At 41.3% G+C, this 19,113-nt stretch overlaps 1 protein-coding gene across 1 annotated transcript in view; it reads left to right on the top strand.

Moving 5' to 3' along the window:
- The window catches only part of pknox2 (pbx/knotted 1 homeobox 2), a 116,461-nt gene that overhangs the window by 69,953 nt on the left and 27,395 nt on the right, over nt 1–19,113 (top strand). Inside the window, exon 4 of the mRNA XM_031311025.2 lies at nt 1,435–1,571. Within this exon, the coding sequence (XP_031166885.2) occupies nt 1,435–1,571 (137 nt within the window). The remainder of the gene's footprint in view (nt 1–1,434; nt 1,572–19,113) is intronic.

Genomic DNA, 19,113 nt, shown 5'->3' with positions numbered 1-19,113 from the left:
AAGCTAATTTATTTCCCATTTGGTGCTGGGATTAAGATTTGAAGCTTTCCTCCCACCCCACCCTGACTCAAAAAAAAAAAAAAAAAAAAGAAACGCGGGCAGTGGGGGTTGTTAGACTCATTTCCTCAGAGAGAACGGATGAGAGATGAAAGTGGGGTGAAACGAGATGAATAAAACAACAAATCGTGTTCGTAAAGCATGTCACCCTCCCGGCCACCCTACAACACAAATAACGAGAGAACAGTTTTTTTAATGATTCCTTGTCAAACCACCAGTGGTCCTGTGCTTCATTAGAGCAGAGGAATACAGGATGTGTGCTTCAGCAGTGTGGCCATTTGTAAACACATTGTTGAGTTGCCAAATACTAATTGAACACTTTTCATTTAACAGGAATCAATATATGACCTGAGCATGACTTGTTCGATTACTGGATCTATTCTCATTCATTTTGCCTACCAGCTACATTACAAGGCTACTGACCTGTCAAGCAACAGGGCTTCGTTCCAGATACATCCTCATTTGTAGTCTTTCGGCATCAGATGATGTTGCATCTTATGGCTTTTGAAAAGTGATTAAGGAATGACTTAGACCTCACAAGCATCTGTTCGTTCATTACAAGATGCAGAAGAATTCTATGTAAGGATCTTTGATGAATTGATTGATTGTTTTGGCTATGTCATTTATTACATTTGGCCTGACTGACAATAGGGGGGCAGGTTTAAAGGTCCCATGGCATGAAAATTTCACTTTATGAGTTTTTTTAATATGCGTTCCCCCAGCCTGCCTATGATCCCTCAGCATTCCAAGAGCCCCTATTATAATACCTTTCAGCGTTCTACTCTTGGGGTCTACTAGAATAGGTGTACATGCATTGATGTTAAAAAAAACAGATTATGTTTCTCATACTGCCCATTGCTGCAGCTCCTCTGTCTAAAACACTTAGCCCTGTCTGCTCTGATTGGTCAGCTGGCCCACTCTGTTGTGATTGGTCAACCAAATTCCAACAAGCCACTGGGTGGGCTGTGCTTGCTCAGGCAGCACCTATGAAAAACTGGGCTGGCTTTCTCAATCAGTGACATCACTAATGGAAGAATTTTAAACAGGAATGTGGGCGAGCCGTTTTTAGGCAGTTAAGAAAAAGTGCAGTCTGTGGGAGATAAAGCTCCATTTGGAGGGAAATTGTTGTTTTTATGTACTTTATACATCTACTACATACACCAAAACTATATAACTAAAATCTAAAAAAGGGGCTCTTTAAGTAAATAATTACTGTACAGCTTCACAGAGGTGCTAGCATGGCTGTACGCTCTTAGTTTTTATTATTACTACCTCGGAACCAAAGTATTCATTTCACTTTCCCCTGCTTCAACTCTTAAGCTAAAACTAAATAGTTTAAATGTAAAGTCCGTTTGTTATTGTTTCATGTGTCCCCAGATGACGGGCACCACTCAGCAGAACACCAAGACCCCACAGGTCCATATCCCAGCAGCCTCTGCAGCAGGAAATACCTCTGTCAGTGTGACCCTTGACCCCCAGGCCCAGCTTGAGTCCGACAAGAGGGCCGTTTACAGGTTGGTTCAATCTCCCATGAGAGGTTCACATATTTCTACGTCTTCTTGGGCGAATGACGCACAACACCATTTTGTTTTGCGACTAGTAAACACTGTTTTTTGGTGAATACATGTGGCTATTTGTCAAACTGGTTTTGGCAAAGTGCACCATTCTGCCCTGGAATTTCCATTCACTTGTTTTTCCTTTTGAAATAATGATTGTATTTTCTCTGTAGCCCCATGCTAGCTTTAAAGTGCCCATATTATGAAAAAATCACTTTTTCTGGGATTTGGGGTGTTATGTTGTGTCTCTGGTGCTTCCACACACATACAAACTTTGAAAAAAATCCATCCATGCTGTTTAGAGTGAGATACAGTTTCTGAATGTGTCCTGCCTTCAGTCTCTGGGTGAGCTGTTCAAAATCGACACGGCTTGTGACGTCACAAGCCGTGCCGAAACGAGCAGGCTGACCGCAACCATTAGCTCGTTAGCATGCTAACGCTAATGCTAACGCTAGCATGCTACCTCGTTCTCAATAGCAAAGCACTGCTACAACACACACAAGTTCACCATAATCTACAAAAGAACTACTTCCATGTGCGCCCTCATTTAGAAGTCTCCCAGCTAATCCTGCCTTGTAACTGACTGAAGTTGTAGAAACAGCCTTTCTTTTACTGTCTATGGAGCTAGCTAGCTGACATGATCTACATCTGAGCTACTGAGCATGTGCAGTGCAATCAAAGATAGTACAGAAGAAGAAGAAGAAAAGAGGTCTCACTCTGTAGCTAAAACAGAGACCAGCTGAAAAGAGGATCTGCAGCAGTGAGAGAGAGCACTGCAGTACAACAAAAATATGGTGTTTTTTGAAAATTAAACCATGTAAACCTATTCTGGTACAACCTTAAAATACAATTATGAACCTGAAAATGAGCATAATATGGCTGCTTTAAGAAATTGTACTAAATTGACTTGATGTGCTACTTGCTTCTAAAGGCCACAAGCACTAGTGGTGTTTCTAATATGTTCTTTTAAACTAACCATGACTTAAAGGCTTTTGAAAATTGCACTTGAAGGGTGCCTACTTCAATATTCACTTAGTGTCGTTCATAAAGCAAAGAACACCTTCAGTTATTGCTTTTTACTCATCAAAGGCGAAAAGGAGCTACCCTCAATTTCCTTTTCTTTGAATTTAATAAATTGACTTTAAAATAAGCATTTGATATACTGGCAACAGTCAGGCTGTTTCTCTGACTTCTGCACAGTTTAAAGTGTGATAGCCTCTTATGACTCCACCCCCTAATGTCATTATTAGGGAGACAATGAATAAATGCATAAATGAATAAATGCTTTCCAGTCCAAAAAAACCCACATTTAAACCAAGAAATGTTCATCGGGCAAACAGAGTTGTTTTGTGTAAGGTTCCAGACTTAAGTTGTAAGAAAAAATAATGTATTTCTCTTTCACACCAACAGTCATCATCAATCTCTAAGAGATAGAGATATATTTTGGAATTGAACTACTAGTTTGCCAAATACTTCTTGGTCTAGGTCCAGTCAAATTTATCGGAGGCTATTGGGAATCTTTTTAGAAGTTACCAAACATTTTAGTGCACGGTCTTTAGGTAAACTTTAACATTAGTAGAAACATTGGGAAATGTCGTCTGACAATTTTCACACTTTTTGCCTTTTTTCGTCTTTTGTCACCCTTATTTATATATTTTAGGATGTTTACAGATCACGATCACCTACAGACATTTGTTCCCCATCGTATTCTTTTATTAACCATGTAGAAGCCCTGGAAGACATCACCTTGTTAGCTGTTGAAAATAAGCAAGAAAAATCACTGCTGGGTGAAACCCAAAACTCCAGTAAAGAAAAAACACCTCAGTGCTCTCTCAGCTTATCACTGGAATATTGATGCGCCCTTATAATGAGCTTGTATTATCTATTTATGAAGTAAATTATTCAAAATACAGGCATTTTTAATCGAGCCGGTGTAGGCAGCAAACCCACAGCTTTCTAGATGAGTTGAGCGGACTGAGAAGCCTGCTGCCCCTGCGCCGTCTGGCGCAGCCCGTCCTGTAACCATGACACTGCAAACGGTGTTGGGCCGGGTGTCCGGGCTCCCCAGGTCCCAGCAGTGCTGTCTGGTGCGGTGCGAGCCTCCGTGCTCAGGCCTGAGGCGAGCTGCTGTAAAGTCCTCAGCATCTCCTCTGAGATACAGGGCTGCCTTTGATGTGAGCAAACATGTTTGGAGCAGCTCCGGGTGGTAGTGGTGGTGGGGGTGGTGGGGATGTGTGGTGTGTGGCGGGGGGGGGGGGTCTCAGTCCAAATCCGCCCCTCTTCCACTTCCATATGGTCTTTCTGGATCTCCACTTTCCTCCTCTTCCTTCCCTGAGCCACACACACAGGAAACTAATACACAGGAAGCAGGAATGTTAGCAGTAATAATGGTTATTATAAGTTTAATGTGGTCTCTGGTTCTATCTAGCTTTTTTGTTGTCTTCTAGAGAGAATATATTAATGGTAATAATGCTAATGCACCTTTATACGCTGCTTGATTGGAGTGCCTCTATAAGAGCTGGGATATGTGTATGCATTTTTGGGTGTGTTAATTAATGTAAAACTGTGTTAAACATGCACAGCAGAAGAGGACTTGCTGCAGTGTGTATTGGCTGTGTGGTGTGGTGAAAGTGCTGGAAACTACACTGAGCTGCAACAGACAGGAGGACAATGTACAAGCATACACATGCACAAGCCTGAAGCCAATGTGTGGAATAAAGAAATAGTTCTACATGTTAGGAACAGCAGTGGAAGAAGCACTCAGATCCGTTACTTCAATAAAAGTACTAATACCACACTGTAAAAATACTCTGTTACAAGTAAAAGTCCTGCATTGAAAATGTTACTTAAGTAAAAGTATGTACGTATCATCAGGATAATGTACTTAAAGTATTAAAAGTAACAATACTCAATGCAGAACTCTCCTCCCATTGTAGAAAGTGTAAAGGATCCAAACAGTTGTGTGTTTAATGGTCTAATCATCTCAGCTGGACTTGTAGGCCGTTATATTGTTGGCTAGTATAAATTGACTGTAAATACCAATATCATTACAAAGCTTTTGTAAATATCAATAAACATGACATTGTATAATTTATTTAATAATAGTCAATGCGCCTGCGTGTGGTGAGGGATGCAAACCATCGCTATTGGGCCTCATTCATGTTCAAGTTTAATACCTACAAGTTAAAAACACAGAAACATAATATATTCAATTTAAATTAAACAAGTAGCCCTTGAAATCCAATTCTAATTCCATGGCTTCTGACTGGCACAGGTTTGCGCCTTGAGAAACCCAAATACGTACTGTAGGTGGCAGTCTAACAGAAATGACGTGCTGTCAACATGTTTGTAAGGTAACAAAAGCAGTTTAACTCAACTTTAATTAAATCCCCTGTCTTGTAGTGCAACACAGAACATATGTTCAAGTCATTTTTTCCCCAAATGGCTTTAAAGTACCATAAGTTGAGAATAAATACACCGGCACTCAGATGCAACCCTTAAATATTTTTAAAAATAAATGTTACTCTTTAAAGGTGCTGTAGGTAGGATTGCGAAGATCCAGGACTTGAAAATGTGAACATCGACAACTTCTCAGTCCCTCCCCCCTTTCTGCTAAAGCCCAAAACGGTCTCCTAAGCCCCTCCCCCCACAAGGGAGAATGCATGTATGTGCATGAGCAGTGATTGACATGCAGTTAGACACCCCCCCTGGCCCTGATTGGTGCATCTGAACAGGGAGCGGTGGATTTTTTCAAATCTCACTACAGGCTGTAGGTGGTGCCAGAGGAGCTGGATTTATTTTAAATGACCTGCTTCATGTAGTTCTACTGGAACATAGGGTCAGTTTCAGCAAATATGACAGAAAGGTAGTTTTATAAGGCTTACCTACTGTACCTTTAATGGATGAAAATATAAGTTAAATTAATTTTAATTAAGTTAAAAAAAGACATTGAAAGTAACAGGGTCCCATACAGCACACCTGTAGAACTCCATTGGCCCCTAATTGAACAATGTTAGAGACAAGTGGCCCATAGTTGAACTGAAAGGCTGCATCCTGATTTATGGGTACAAGGACTGTTTACAGCCTCCCAAAGTCCTGTTATCATATTGCGGGCATTAGATATTTGTCTCTCTGTTAATTGGTTGGAATTTCATTGGACAGAGCCAGACTAGCTATTACACCTGCTTCTAGTTGTTATGCTAAGCTAGGCTACCCATGTCCTGATTTCAGCTCTGTACTTAACACACAGTCATGAGATTGATATCCATCTTCTCACCTCACTCAAAAATAAGAATATGTCCCATAATGCTGAACTTGGTGAGCTACTGTGCTAACACAGCCCTTTGGTGTCAAGCAGTGAAACTACTTCTTCTATAACTTAAGTCTGCGATTCTAATCCGATACACTTTTTTTAAAATCTTTTTTTTTTAGAAGACTTGAAACTAGCAGTTGAGACCATAAACTCATTATAAAAATGTTTACTGAGATACTAAATCAAGTGAGAAGTAGGGTCATCTTCTCATAGACTTTTAGAAAAACAGAATTCTTTTTGGAGCCAGTGGAATCGCCCCCAGCTGGAAATTAATTAGAAAGCAGGTTTAGGGAGCTTCTGCATTGGCTTCACTTTTCAGACCCGGAAGTTGCCGCTTGGTTCATAAACAGCCTGTGAATGGGAAACTAACAAAGCGACTCGAACCAAAGCACACAACACTGTTCTGTTCATTGTGCACAGGACAGGGGGAAGGCCATGATGTATAAAGAGAAAGGCAGTAGAAGTGAAAGGGACAGTAAAAACGGTATTTGTACTTGTTGAGTTAAAATATTAACAATCTTTCTCCAGAATCACAGACTCCACCTTTAACTACCTTAACATAAATATGGATTTCTTTATTTGTCCTGGTATGATATTTTACATGGACAGAGAAATTCAAATGGATTATCGTGGGCATTATCATTTCTATGCCGATGATGTCCAGTTGTATTGTTCTTTTAATGATGCTGAGTTCCATCGTTTGTCTCTGTTCCTAGAGTGTGTGTCCTCCATCAAAGACTGGTTGGCCACTAACTACCTGCAGATAAATTCAAACAAGACTGAAACGCTGATCTTTGCTCCAGACCATAAGATAACGCTGATCAAACAGCACCTTGGCTCTCTGGGCCCCTCTGTCAAATCCAGCCTCAGAACCCTGGGGGTTGTGTTTGACCAGGTCATGTCTTTGGAGACACACTCAAAACAGTTTGTCCGAAATTGCTTTTATCATCTTAGGAACATCTCTAAAATTCGCAACATCTTGTCAAAGAAGGATCTGGAAATGATAATTCACGCTTTCATATCAACAAGACTTGACTACTGCAACTCTGTTTTTACCTGTCTGAATAAGTCTGCACTGAACAAACTGATCAAAAGCAGCCAAATTGTTCAAAATTGTGCTGCTAGACTTTTAACAGATGCCCCTCGAAGGTCTCATATCACTCCAGTCTTGTCGGCTCTCCATTGGCTCCCTGTAAAATTCAGGATTGATTTTAAGATTTTAGTGCTGACTTTCAGAGCCTTAAATGGTCAGGCCCCACAGTACATCCTGGACCTTTTGAAGCCGTATTTCTCTGGCCGGACTCTTCGGTCCTCCGGCCAGAACTTGCTTGTAGTCCCTAAGACTCGTTATAAGACCCGAGGGGACCTCTCTTTTCAGTCTGTTGCTCCCAGACTGTGGAACGCCCTGCCCCTGTCCATGCGTCTGGCACACTCTGTTGTCTCTTTTAAAAAGGATCTGAAAACATGTTTATTTAGGAAAGCCTTTGGTTGATGGGTTTTCACTAGTGTCACTTTAATTTTACATATGTATATACATTTTATATTGTTTGTTTTACCTATTCTTTTGTACAGCACTTTGTGATTTTATCTGTGAAAAGCGCTTTATAAATAAATTTTACTTACTTACTTACTTACTAAAATGTTTAAAGGGGCACTCCAGCAGTTTAGTAGCACTTTAACAAAATCCCTTTAAAGTGTTCATATTATGGTCATTTTCAGGTTCATAATTGTATTTAGACGTACCAGAATAGGTTTAATTTTCAAAAACACCATATATTTGTTGTACTGCACATTGCTGCAGCTCCTCTTTTCACCCTGTGTGTTGAGCTCTCTGTTTTAGCTACAGAGTGAGACATCTCACTTCTGTTCAATCTTTGTTGGGAGTCGCACATGCTCAGTAGCTAGGTGCCCTGACAGTAGCTAGGTAAGGACTACTAGCCAGTCAGAAGCAGAGTATGAGGGCGTGCCCTGACAGTAGCTAGGTAAGGACTACTGGCACTGGTACAGCTGTATATTATCGATGTCTTCACGTGAGCCGACAGGATGAGAATAAAATAAGATGGGAGCATGAGTTACTTAAATCTTATAGGGTGCTATAGAGAATATAGAGCCAGCTGAGTCTGTAAATGTGTATGATGGCCAATTAAAATGTAGTGATCAACAGCGTCAGAGGCAGCGCCTAGCTCAGGGAGCAACACCAGCTCAGGATTCACCAGCACGTGCTGTTAAAATATGATTATTTGTAGCTCTTAAGTGAAATTCTCGCTGTTCGTACCCAGAGGAGGCAGAGCACACTAAAATGTTCGGAATTATTTTTTTGCCCATGCAAGGAGCTAATGACTAAACGCACCTTGTTACCGTGTTAAAAATGCAATTAAATTTGACTTCACAAGTCACCGTCTCCCACAGTGAGTCACATTGTGCAAAAAAAACAACACAAATAGCACTCTTATTTTAATAGAAGTCTGATCTGCCAGTGTTCCTGCCTCTACACAGTGCTCATACAGTATAGGAGCTGTCGACTTTGAGAAGCACAGAGAATCAACATCTCTGCCATTTTTCTTTAATTATTCTGCTCAGGAAGTCTGCGTGGGCTTTAATGTTTCTTTTCACTAATTGCTAGAATGCCGACTTTATGGAGAGATGTGTGGTTTCCTTGCTCCCTCTCTCTGTCTCTCTGCCTACTTAGTTATTAGCAGCGGAGTAAATGTGTGATAGGGTAATTAGCCTAATGAGTTGTGGCATTTACTATAAAGATCCTTCTGGATTCTCTGCATCTCATTAAAAAGACAGTGAGGCTTTTGTTTTTTAGGTTGCGAATTGTAGCATTTGCAGCTGATTGAAGCTGATTCGGCTCTGAGACGGAAACATGCACTTAATTGAAAGAAACCTCATAATAGTCCTTTTTTTTTTTAAACAGAAACGTCCTTGTGATGCTTAGAAACAACTCGGGTAGAGGAGCTGTTTTAAGGTCCCACTTTTATGTTTGCCGCTTGTTTGAGTTAACTGCTTGCTTTACATGCAGAGAACCTAGGGAATCAATCATAATCAGTAAGACGAGTGTGTGTTTTCATACTGACAAGTCCTCACAGTGTGTGCTGTGTACAGTAAGAGCCAAATACACTACATTTCCATGGTCTACACACTATTCCAGACAGAGAGCTATTACCATCGTCTAGAATAAAGGACGCAATCTGTTCTTTAGATGAATTATGAAGGACCTATGCATCAGACATATTGCACTCTTGGCTTAAGAAACAGTTTTTTGTGATATGTAACACATTTTATTTCCTTCCGAAAGTGAAAGAAAACAGGATTCAAATGTGATTTATTCTGCGTTTTGACAGTAGTGGGATCCTTTTACAAAGCTGCCGTGTTGCAGTGCAGAGCCCTGTATGGTGCACATTACCATTCACTCCCTTCCATAGTGGGCCTTTGCTGAAAGCCTCTCCCATGCTGGTCACCCTGGCTATTTTGCATTGAGACTGGATTGAAGGTTTTGTGTGTATTTTGTGGGAAGGGGTTTCATGCCGTCATGCTGACAGTCGCCAAGCTCCAAGACATACAGGACTCTACCCATCCTCGGGTGTGTTTATGCTTGTGTATGCACTTGTCGTTGATGGCATAAAAGACGATTTGAAGACCTCTCATGTCGTACACAACAGGAGGGAATGCGTTTAATTTGACACATCCGAGGATGCCGTTGGCCACATTTGTGATCGTCTGTGTGTTTTTTTTTCTGCCTCTGTAATGCACCATAAAGTCTGTTTATCCTCACTGCCACACTGCATCAATGCATCCTGGACCACTGCGCTGCATTTCCAACAGGGCAAAGGCTCTGGGTGTCTGACGGGCTTGAAACAGGCTGTGCCTCCTCCATTTAGCAGGTCAGCGTGTGCTGGTGCTCAGCCGCTGCTGAATGCAGGAAACTGTGTCAAAGCTCAAGTGGTTTTATTGGCTGTTTCTTTCAGATATCCGTTTTTATGAGTTTCCTCACTGCTTGACTTAGGATGAGAAAGGAAGTCCACGGTTTTGTTTTTTACTTGGGCAATTTAGTAATCCATGTTATCTGTTCTTGGCACAAGATTGGCCTAGAGAAAACACAGAAGAGAGTAGAACACCATTTGCACTTCACAGCTGTCAAGTAATGCCCTCTGGAAACACAGTCATTCAGACTGAAGTTTTATCTTCATTTCTTTTGTTTCTCCAATGAAAAGAGCTTTTGCTAGATGCGGAATCTATATGATTGACTTTTTCTAACATCCTTCACTGATTAGTTTGTGCACGGGTGTACACACACACCACTAGGGCTGGGAATCTTATGTGTGTCTATTAGTGCAATGGGACAAAAAGGTCCCACATAGGTGTAACAAAATATACAGACAATAACACATCTGTGTTTCTGTGCATGAATGTAAATGATGAAAGTGTGTTGTGTGTTCATGTATGCAGAAATTTGGAGGAGGAATGTGCAGGTACAGAATGTGCGAGGAGGAGCAGGAGGCAGGAAGAGGAAAACACATAAAATAATAAATAATAACAATCATTCAAAAGCAGAAAAAGTCACAGTGATAATGATTCTGATACTGTGTGTTACACGGAGCAGGCAGTTGATATAATGAATGAATGAATATAATGATGTTGATAACAACAAAAAAGGGTTGTAATGTGTGTGTGTGTGTGTGTGTGTGTGTGTGTGTGTGTGTGTGTGTGTGTGTGTGTGCATACATGCATACACATGCAGGTAAGAAAATACTGTGCACACATATATCATTTCTTGTGTTTGTGTATTAATTATAATACATTAATTAAGGAATTAATTAATTTCATTAGTAGCAGGCAGACAGTGAGTTAGGGTAAAGTGAGGGTAGTGTACTCTGTGTTAGGAGAAAGCTACACTTCATACTCGTGTCCCATCTGTGTACATCTGCTGTGGACTTCACACAGGCAACTGTAGACTCAGCCCGTGTCGCTGCTCACGGCTGGTGTTGGGAAAGATGTTGTACAAACCACAGACTGGATGGAGCTGTTTGGCTCAGGAGGCCTCAGAGGAACCAAACCCCAGTGAAGTTCAGGGCCAGGCATGAGAATGAAAAGGGGAGTTTGAAAAGTAGAGAATAAGGAGACAGGATTTATTCAGATAGTGCCGGAGGTTCTTTGTGTGTGTGTGTGTGTGTGTGTGTGTGTGTGTGTGTGAGTGCGTGTGCGCCCCCCACACACACACACACACACACACACACATACACACACATGCAGGGTGTGCTTCAGACATGTAGCCTGGGGAAACAGGGGCCTTGTCGGGAGCAAACGCAGCAGGACTCCATCACAAACTGGCTTCTAATGTACGGGGGTACAGCAGGCCTGATTAAGCTGGCAAACAGTGGGGAGCAGAGAGAGTGAGAGACCTCCATCTCTCTCTCTCTCTCTCTCTCTCAAACTCACACACACACCCACATAAACACATACCTTCAAACCCCGCCCCCACCTCTTTCTGCACCCCCCTTGGTGGCCTGCCAGATTATTACGAAAGCAGGCAAACATGACTTATTGCATAGACTTTGGCTTTGCATCTGCAGGTTTAAACATTTTTCATTGTTGGGAGAAAACCTGAAAAATCCAAATTCTGGTGACAAACTTAAAGAATAATTCCTGTAGAGATTGGAAGTGCATCGACCCAGGAAACAGTAGTTGACAAAAACTCTCACCAAGAGGTTTATTCAGTTGCGGTTCTGGAGCTTTCTTCCACAGTCTTCTTCAGCACACACAATGGAATAATAGATGATCAAATGTCCATTTTTCATAGCCCTCGGTCCTGAGTCTGTTTGTTGAAGTCCTGTTTCCATTTATTGTACATTTTCTTTTTCAGATTGACCTGGACTATTTGACAATGTGTTATGTAAATAATTACATTCAAGATTCATGATGGAAGCATAATGAAGCATTCATACATATAGCTACGAAAAGTAATGCACTGTAATTCGTATGTTCTCCATGTAGTTAATACTATGCACCACACTGACTGCTGCTGTATAAGACCGTGAAGATCTTTCTTGGGAGGAGGTCGGGGGGGATGTTTGGGTCCTAAAACACAGGGCTTTCAAGCCGGGGAGCAGGGAGTTAGTGTTAGTGTCCCGGGAGTACCACTTAAGGGGGCCGGTGTTCCAACCCAAACCACAATCTTTTTTTCCAATCCTAACTAGTTGTTTTGGTGTCTAAACTGTCGTCGCTGCATGACAGCCTTTTGTCGGTTAAATTTAACTGTAAAGACCGCTAAACTTAACCGTCATGTAACCGGTCATCATGTGACTGTTATCATACAAATTGTTGTGCGTACGCTTTCCTACGACATCATACAAACCCATTCATGAGAATGCGTTGCATATATGTAGAATTTAAGTCCAACCAATGAAGCGCATTTGATTACAATTCTGAAGGTGAACGATGTGAGAGCTCATTACAGAATAGTATCACAGCCAGTTAGTAAACTACTGACGTCTTTGGTGAAACTGACAACAAGTATGAGCTTGCAAGTATAAGCTTACACCTTTCACATAACAACAGCCTGTTTTTAAATGTTACACCAGTGTTCAACCTCCTTTTTGAAGTGTACTGCCCTCTAATCAAACTGCAAAAATCAAGTGGCAGCTTATTTTCGTCCCTCAGCCTGTGACTCACCGACCATAAAGCAGATGCCTACTAGAGCTGCCACGTCCCTTACCTTCATATTTAAGTCATCATGTTCCCCCGCTGGCCTCTGATTCTCCATTTTGGGCGTTTGGTTGGTGACCCAGTGCGATGCAGTGCCGGAGGGTGGGGACCGTGCTGACTCCACTCACTGGCCGTCCCGTAAATCGCTCTTTTATGGCCCTTGTAATGATCCCCCAGCCGGCAATCTCCACTCCGCCGCACTGCAGATAGAACCTGCCGCTTCTGGCAGCCGGCATGGGGGGGCTCAGGATGGGTGCAGGAGATAGTGGGAGACTGGAAAAAGCACACATAGCGTGACCATGCACTCACCCAGCCACACACACACACACACACACACACACACACACACACGCACATGCAGACACATGCGGCTATGTTCCCGTTCATAAAAATGCAAGCCTTTTCACACCCCATCTACCTTAATCCCGACTTCCTGTGTAAAGGTCATAGAAAAGCGCCGAAAGGTAGTGTTTTTACCTCGCTCCAAGTTGGCAAGGTCCAACTGTGCACAATATGTGGTCAAGGATAGATGTTGATAGCTTTAGCCTTTTACATCATTTATTCCAAATCTGGCTGGTAGCTGCAGAGCACCGATGACAAGGTAGAGTTTACAATTCCCCTAGAGCACAGACACTCCAGCTAATCTCAGAAACCCATAATGATCTTAAACATATGTCAGATTTCCTCAGCTGAAAGCTTTCAAGAAAGGAGAGAACAGCATGAAATATGTTTCTTTCTCGCTTTCTCTGTGTACAGTATCTCCATGGAAGCTGAATATAATCACTTTTGCAAAACACACCAAACTAAATGGTTTTTTTTTGCGGCAGCAGCGGAATGACAGGTTGAAAACATGCATTTTTAATGTTTTTAATTATAGCACTTTTGTTTTAATGGCTCCACATAACAGGTTTGAGAAATGTTTGTTTGACACATCTATAAATGAGCAAAGACAGGAGCTGAATTGCAGCAGCAATATAGAAAAAGCAAATATGATATATTATATGCAAATGGCTCCACATCAAGCTTTTACAAAGCTGTTGTTGTCTAGATAAATGTATCAGTCATGTATGTTAACCCGTTGACAGATTTCAGAAACATTTCAGCTCAACAAAGTCTGTTGAACAAATGCACTTTGAGTTTAATGTTCTTCGCTGTTTGTGAATGTTAATCAGACTCAGCGTCATTAAACGAGACATGCTTTATTGTTTCTGTTTAAGAACAGAAAGAGCATAGCTGACAAATGAGAAGGCTCACTTGGTAGCTGTATGTTTAGCTGTAAAAGCTGTAAAAAGAAGGATTTGGAGAGGATTAAAGATGCATCGTGTAAAAAGTAACTACACATTTAGCAATGTGGATTTAGGGGAGATGGATGTGCATTAACATACCAGTCTGCTATTATAATAAAATACAGATGCAACATTCACTTGGTTCACTCTCAGATCTCAGATCATGTTAATGTCACATAAAAGTACTATAATTTTTTTTTTTTTTTTTACAACCTGGACCACATTTCCCCATGCATTTGTGTCTAATAGACTGATGTGACCCAAAATCTATGAATTTGGTCCAGTATTGAGTGAGACTGCAGTGATGAGCCGGTGCGAACCGAGCTGCAATGTAACCTAGTGGGGCAATAGTGCACCCTCATCAATCTCATCCACGTTGTCAAAATCATTTAAATATTGAGCCACGGCACTGGAAATCTTTTGCCCCGTGAGGTTACATGGCACCTTGGTTCGGGCCGGTTTGTCACTGTGATCTTGCTCAATACTGGAGCAATTTCAAAGATTTTTGGTCACATCAGTCTATTAGACACAAATGCATGTGGAAATGGGGCCATGTTTAAAAAAAAACCTGAAATTACCCTTTTAACATCTGTCAATGTTAATGAAAGTGAAAAATAATGAGCGTATCAACCCCGTGATTTGGATCTGCTCCAACATGTGATGGCTTCTTCCTTGGCCCATGCTACAACCTTCCACCACGTTTCATGAAATCGGGCCAGTAGTTTTTCTGTAATGCTGCTGTCAGACAAACAAACAACAAACTGAACCCAAAAACATAACCTCCTTGGCTCAGGTAATAAAGCTTTACTCACACTGGACAGTTTTTAAAATGAAACTATTCAGATTGTAATTCATAGAGTGGCACAAAAGACAAAGTGGGACCAATATCCAGATCTTGATATATGTGACAGAGCGTGCCAAGAGGCATAATGTGGCAGCAGCGACAACCGAAAACAATTGCTTTTCACGTTATAATAAGAAGTTATATCAAATATTTGTTCATGTTATTGAAATATGATACAGTAGCAAATGATCACAGTTTAACAAGAAACTTTTCTTGTTATAGAAACATATTGATTTATTTTATATCACAAAACTTTCTTGGTGTTAAACAAAATCGAATTGTTGAAACAAGAAACGTTTCCCATTATAACATGAGAAGTTGGTATGCTGTTGGTATGCTGGTATGCTGTTGATGATCTAAACATGTTTATTAATTCATCTGTGACATACATTTAACATCTTTCATGACACAGTTTTTCTACGATATACTTTTCTTCTTTGACTTGAAGACATTCTGCTATCATATGGATTGTCACCTCTAATTGCTGTATTTGCTTTGTTTTTGCCTCAGCTATTGGTGTTTTTCTGCCATGCACATACAGTAGTCTATGTATTTTCCAGGGAATAAAAGCGTTGTGTACTCTGTTAGCTCTACCCACAATGCCCCTGGGTCCTCAGGCCCTGCAGTGTCACATCACCTTGACAGCAGCTATCTGTGAAAAGATGCGTTACTGGTTCTATGTCTGCGTGATCTTTATAAAGCAACTCACGACTCAAACACAGTGTCGTTTTGTTGACACTAGTGGGCGGACATGTCGTGTTCTTTCTTGTTTGTAGAAATTAACACTCAGAAAAAAAGAAGGTTACATGATGCACTGCATCAGCAGAATGAACCACTTTCTCTGATAAAAATAACACAGAGGCTCAATGTCAGAGTAAATAACTTCTTAAGACACCATCTGCAGTGCTGAGAGTTACCCTGTTTGCTCTCGGTTATAGCCCCACCCACACCTCACCCCCACCTGGATATCCCCCCCCCCCCACCACCACCAGCAGACATTAAACAGATGAGGCGTAGGCTCTCCATTCTGCACGTGACCCTCCTGTTTAGTATTCCTGCCACGTCTGGCTGGGGGAGCGGCATTAAATTGGGATCAGGCAGATTAGAGTATAATATGGACGACTATTAAAGGCTGCAAATGAGAGGCATGGGTTAGAGCCTGAGCAGGGGCCCAGACTGCCTCCATGTCAGTGTAGTTCCCTGTAATATACACACATACATGTCCACACTAATGGCACAGTGTGGCAAAAATATAACAATCATTAAGCAAACAACTACCAATACATGCAAAAATCAGTTTTACATACAAACACATGCATTCTGTTCATTAATGTAGATTTTATACCCTTTTTTAGTGACACCCTCCTCCACACTAATATTCACACCTGGCAATCAACTGCAGGTATGCAAGTGACCCAGAGCTGTCCAAAATACCCTTTTTTACCCAAATCAGGGCGTATATGCAGGTTGCTAACCATAGCCTAAACAAACTGAAACCACAGAGTACATTTGAACTGAACCAAAGAGGTTAGATGTGAAGGCACGCTACATTTCAGTAACTTCAATTTGCTAGATTTGAAGATTTCCGAGTTGTTCCACACATCTCCACAGCGCTGTGCTATTTAAATTAGCTGATACATGGTTAAACCTCATTGGCTCTTACCAGTGTATCTCTGTGTGTACTTCGTCCACAGCAATCCCACAATCAGTCCCAAAACCTCCCAGTTAGAGAGGAAATGACCTAAACATATTCTAAATCTTTACTATCATTCCCAGAAAAGAACCAAGCAGGCATGTCTTGTTGCACGATCCACATTTTCTTAAAAACTTGACATTTTCAGCGTGTAGCTTGCTAGCTACAAGTTTGTTGTTGTTTCCCAAAGGGAACAGATTTTTATTGAACGGCAACACACTGAGAGAGGAGAGGGGCAAAGCCTGACATCCTGGAGATGTACTTCAGTTGATCCAGACTACCACTGCACAGATGCAAAACTTACCCATGGGCAGAAAACCACCCAAGACAAGGATTGTTTTTATCCAGAAACTAGGGTTGCACAATATTGACAAAATGTGATATTGCGATATCGATTATGAATATTGCGATATCAATATTAATTTCGATATTTTTAAATATATGTAAAATTACAAAAAGGCATCAAAATAGATTCATAACAAATTAAACAACTTTTCTTACAACACAAGGTTTATTTCAACTGACGGTCATATTGGACTGGTCCAACATGAATAAATAAATAAATAAGGACCATGTCTACAGAACAGGACATGTTTTACTGGTTGGACAGTATAAAATAAATAAATACGGACCATGTCTACAGAACAGGACATGTTTTACTGATTGGACAGTATAAAATAAATAAAGAGAACAGGACACAACTTTTCTTTCTCTTCTCTGATTCGTTCCGTTTTGTTGTCTCTATCTATTTCTTCACTTACACTGCCACCCTTCGAAATATGCACACAAGTGGTACGCTCCATAGGGTTTGACACGTAGTGGACCCTTGCACTGACGTGCAAGTGGCACGGTAACTGGCCAATGAAATGATGATCATTATAGCATTTCAAGCAAGCTCTAAATCAGACAAAACTCAGCCACACAGCCAAGGGATGGGACGCAGCGCTCCACAAAATAAAAAAAATATTGCATACTTACGTATTGCGACACTTTCGATATATTGCGAAAACGATATTAAGTCGATATATCTTGCAGCCCTCGATATAATATTGCGCAACATGATATTGCGATAACGATGAGTCGATATATCTTGCACCCCTACCAGAAACCCAGCAGTAATATAAAAATAAGATAAACAACCCATTGGTACTGGTTACAGTTAACCAGTACCAAACTGACCCCGCCTGTTGAGGTGGTTTGGGCATCTGGTAAGGATGCCCCCTGGGCGCCTCCCTAGGGAGGTGTTCCAGGCACGTCCAGCTGGGAGGAGGCCTCGGGGAAGACCCAGGACTAGGTGGAGGGATTATATCTCCAACCTGGCCTGGGAACGCCTCGGGATCCCCCAGTCGGAGCTGGTTAATGTGGCTCGGGAAAAAGAAGTTTGGGGTCCCCTGCTGGAACTGCTGCCCCCGCGACCGGACCCCGGATAAGCGGACGAAGATGGATGGAAACTGACCCCGCTGGGTCCATTTTAACCCAGTGATATTAAGGTTATGTTAGTCTCAAAATATACAATGTGACAACAATGGACACCTCTTCCCCTCACAGATCTGGCCAGGACATGAATGGGCTGAAAGCAACACATAGACTGCACCAATATTCACCATTATTTAGATATTCCTACTAATAGAAAATTGTGCAATCAGATACATTTGAAAGATGCTGCAATCACATTAAAATTCCACACATAGAGGCTTTCGTGCAACCTAGAATCAGAGTGGGAAATGCTCGATAATATGAATAATATGAAGAAACAGTCCTTGATATGTCTTCAAGCTCTGAGCTGTGTTTGAATGACAGTATCTTGTATTTCAAATCCTAAATTTACTGTATCTTTAAGAATAGTTTGTATGTCACTTCTTTTTGCTGATTTTAAATGGTAAAAACATCCCAAGTAAACTTGGCTTCATTCCCTGAAGAAGCCCTCCTGTATACCCTATACAGCTTAAGCCACTGGATGTGGAAATAATGAAATATGCCACTAGTAAGCGGCTTACAGGGGTTATATACGTAATATACTGCCAAGAGTCCTCATCATTCATTGATTTGACAGGGACATACAGTATACAGAGAAGTACCCCTGGGTTTCCTTTAAGTCAAAGGTAACACAAAGGAAAGCGTGTTAGAGGATGGACAAAAAAAAGTCAGGATGGGATAAGAACAGGGAGAGAACCGAGATCACCACCATAAAATATAGGTCTTAGGGGCAAATATATTCATCTGTTCTGCGTCAGTCTCCTGTCTAAGTTTGTGTTCTGTCACCCTGGCCTATTCGGGCAGCAGCTTTCCACCAAGTGGAAATACTCAATAATTTGACATGTACTACATACAGTACTGTACAGCAGCACAGTATGGACCATTGCACAGTGTATCTGGGGAATCTTATGTGAGTGACATTCCCTATAAAAGGCAGATTGTAACAATGTAGGTGACACTGTGGAGCCTAGCGCTGTCACTGGTCCATATCCTATCCACTGAAAGATCTATTTTTGATCTCTGGCAAAACCTTGTCCATATGTTCAGCATGTCCTTTAGGGAACGTCATGGATCCGCCACACTGTCAATAGTACAGTGAGAGGGTCGTTGGGGAAGGCTGTTGGAGTGGGGCTTGTGTTTGTATTTATATGAAGTCTTCTCTCTTGCATTTTTCTATTTAG

Source organism: Sander lucioperca, chromosome 13 (assembly GCF_008315115.2).
Source record: "Sander lucioperca isolate FBNREF2018 chromosome 13, SLUC_FBN_1.2, whole genome shotgun sequence".
Classification (NCBI taxonomy): domain Eukaryota; kingdom Metazoa; phylum Chordata; class Actinopteri; order Perciformes; family Percidae; genus Sander; species Sander lucioperca.
This window is presented reverse-complemented; position numbering and strand designations above follow the sequence as displayed.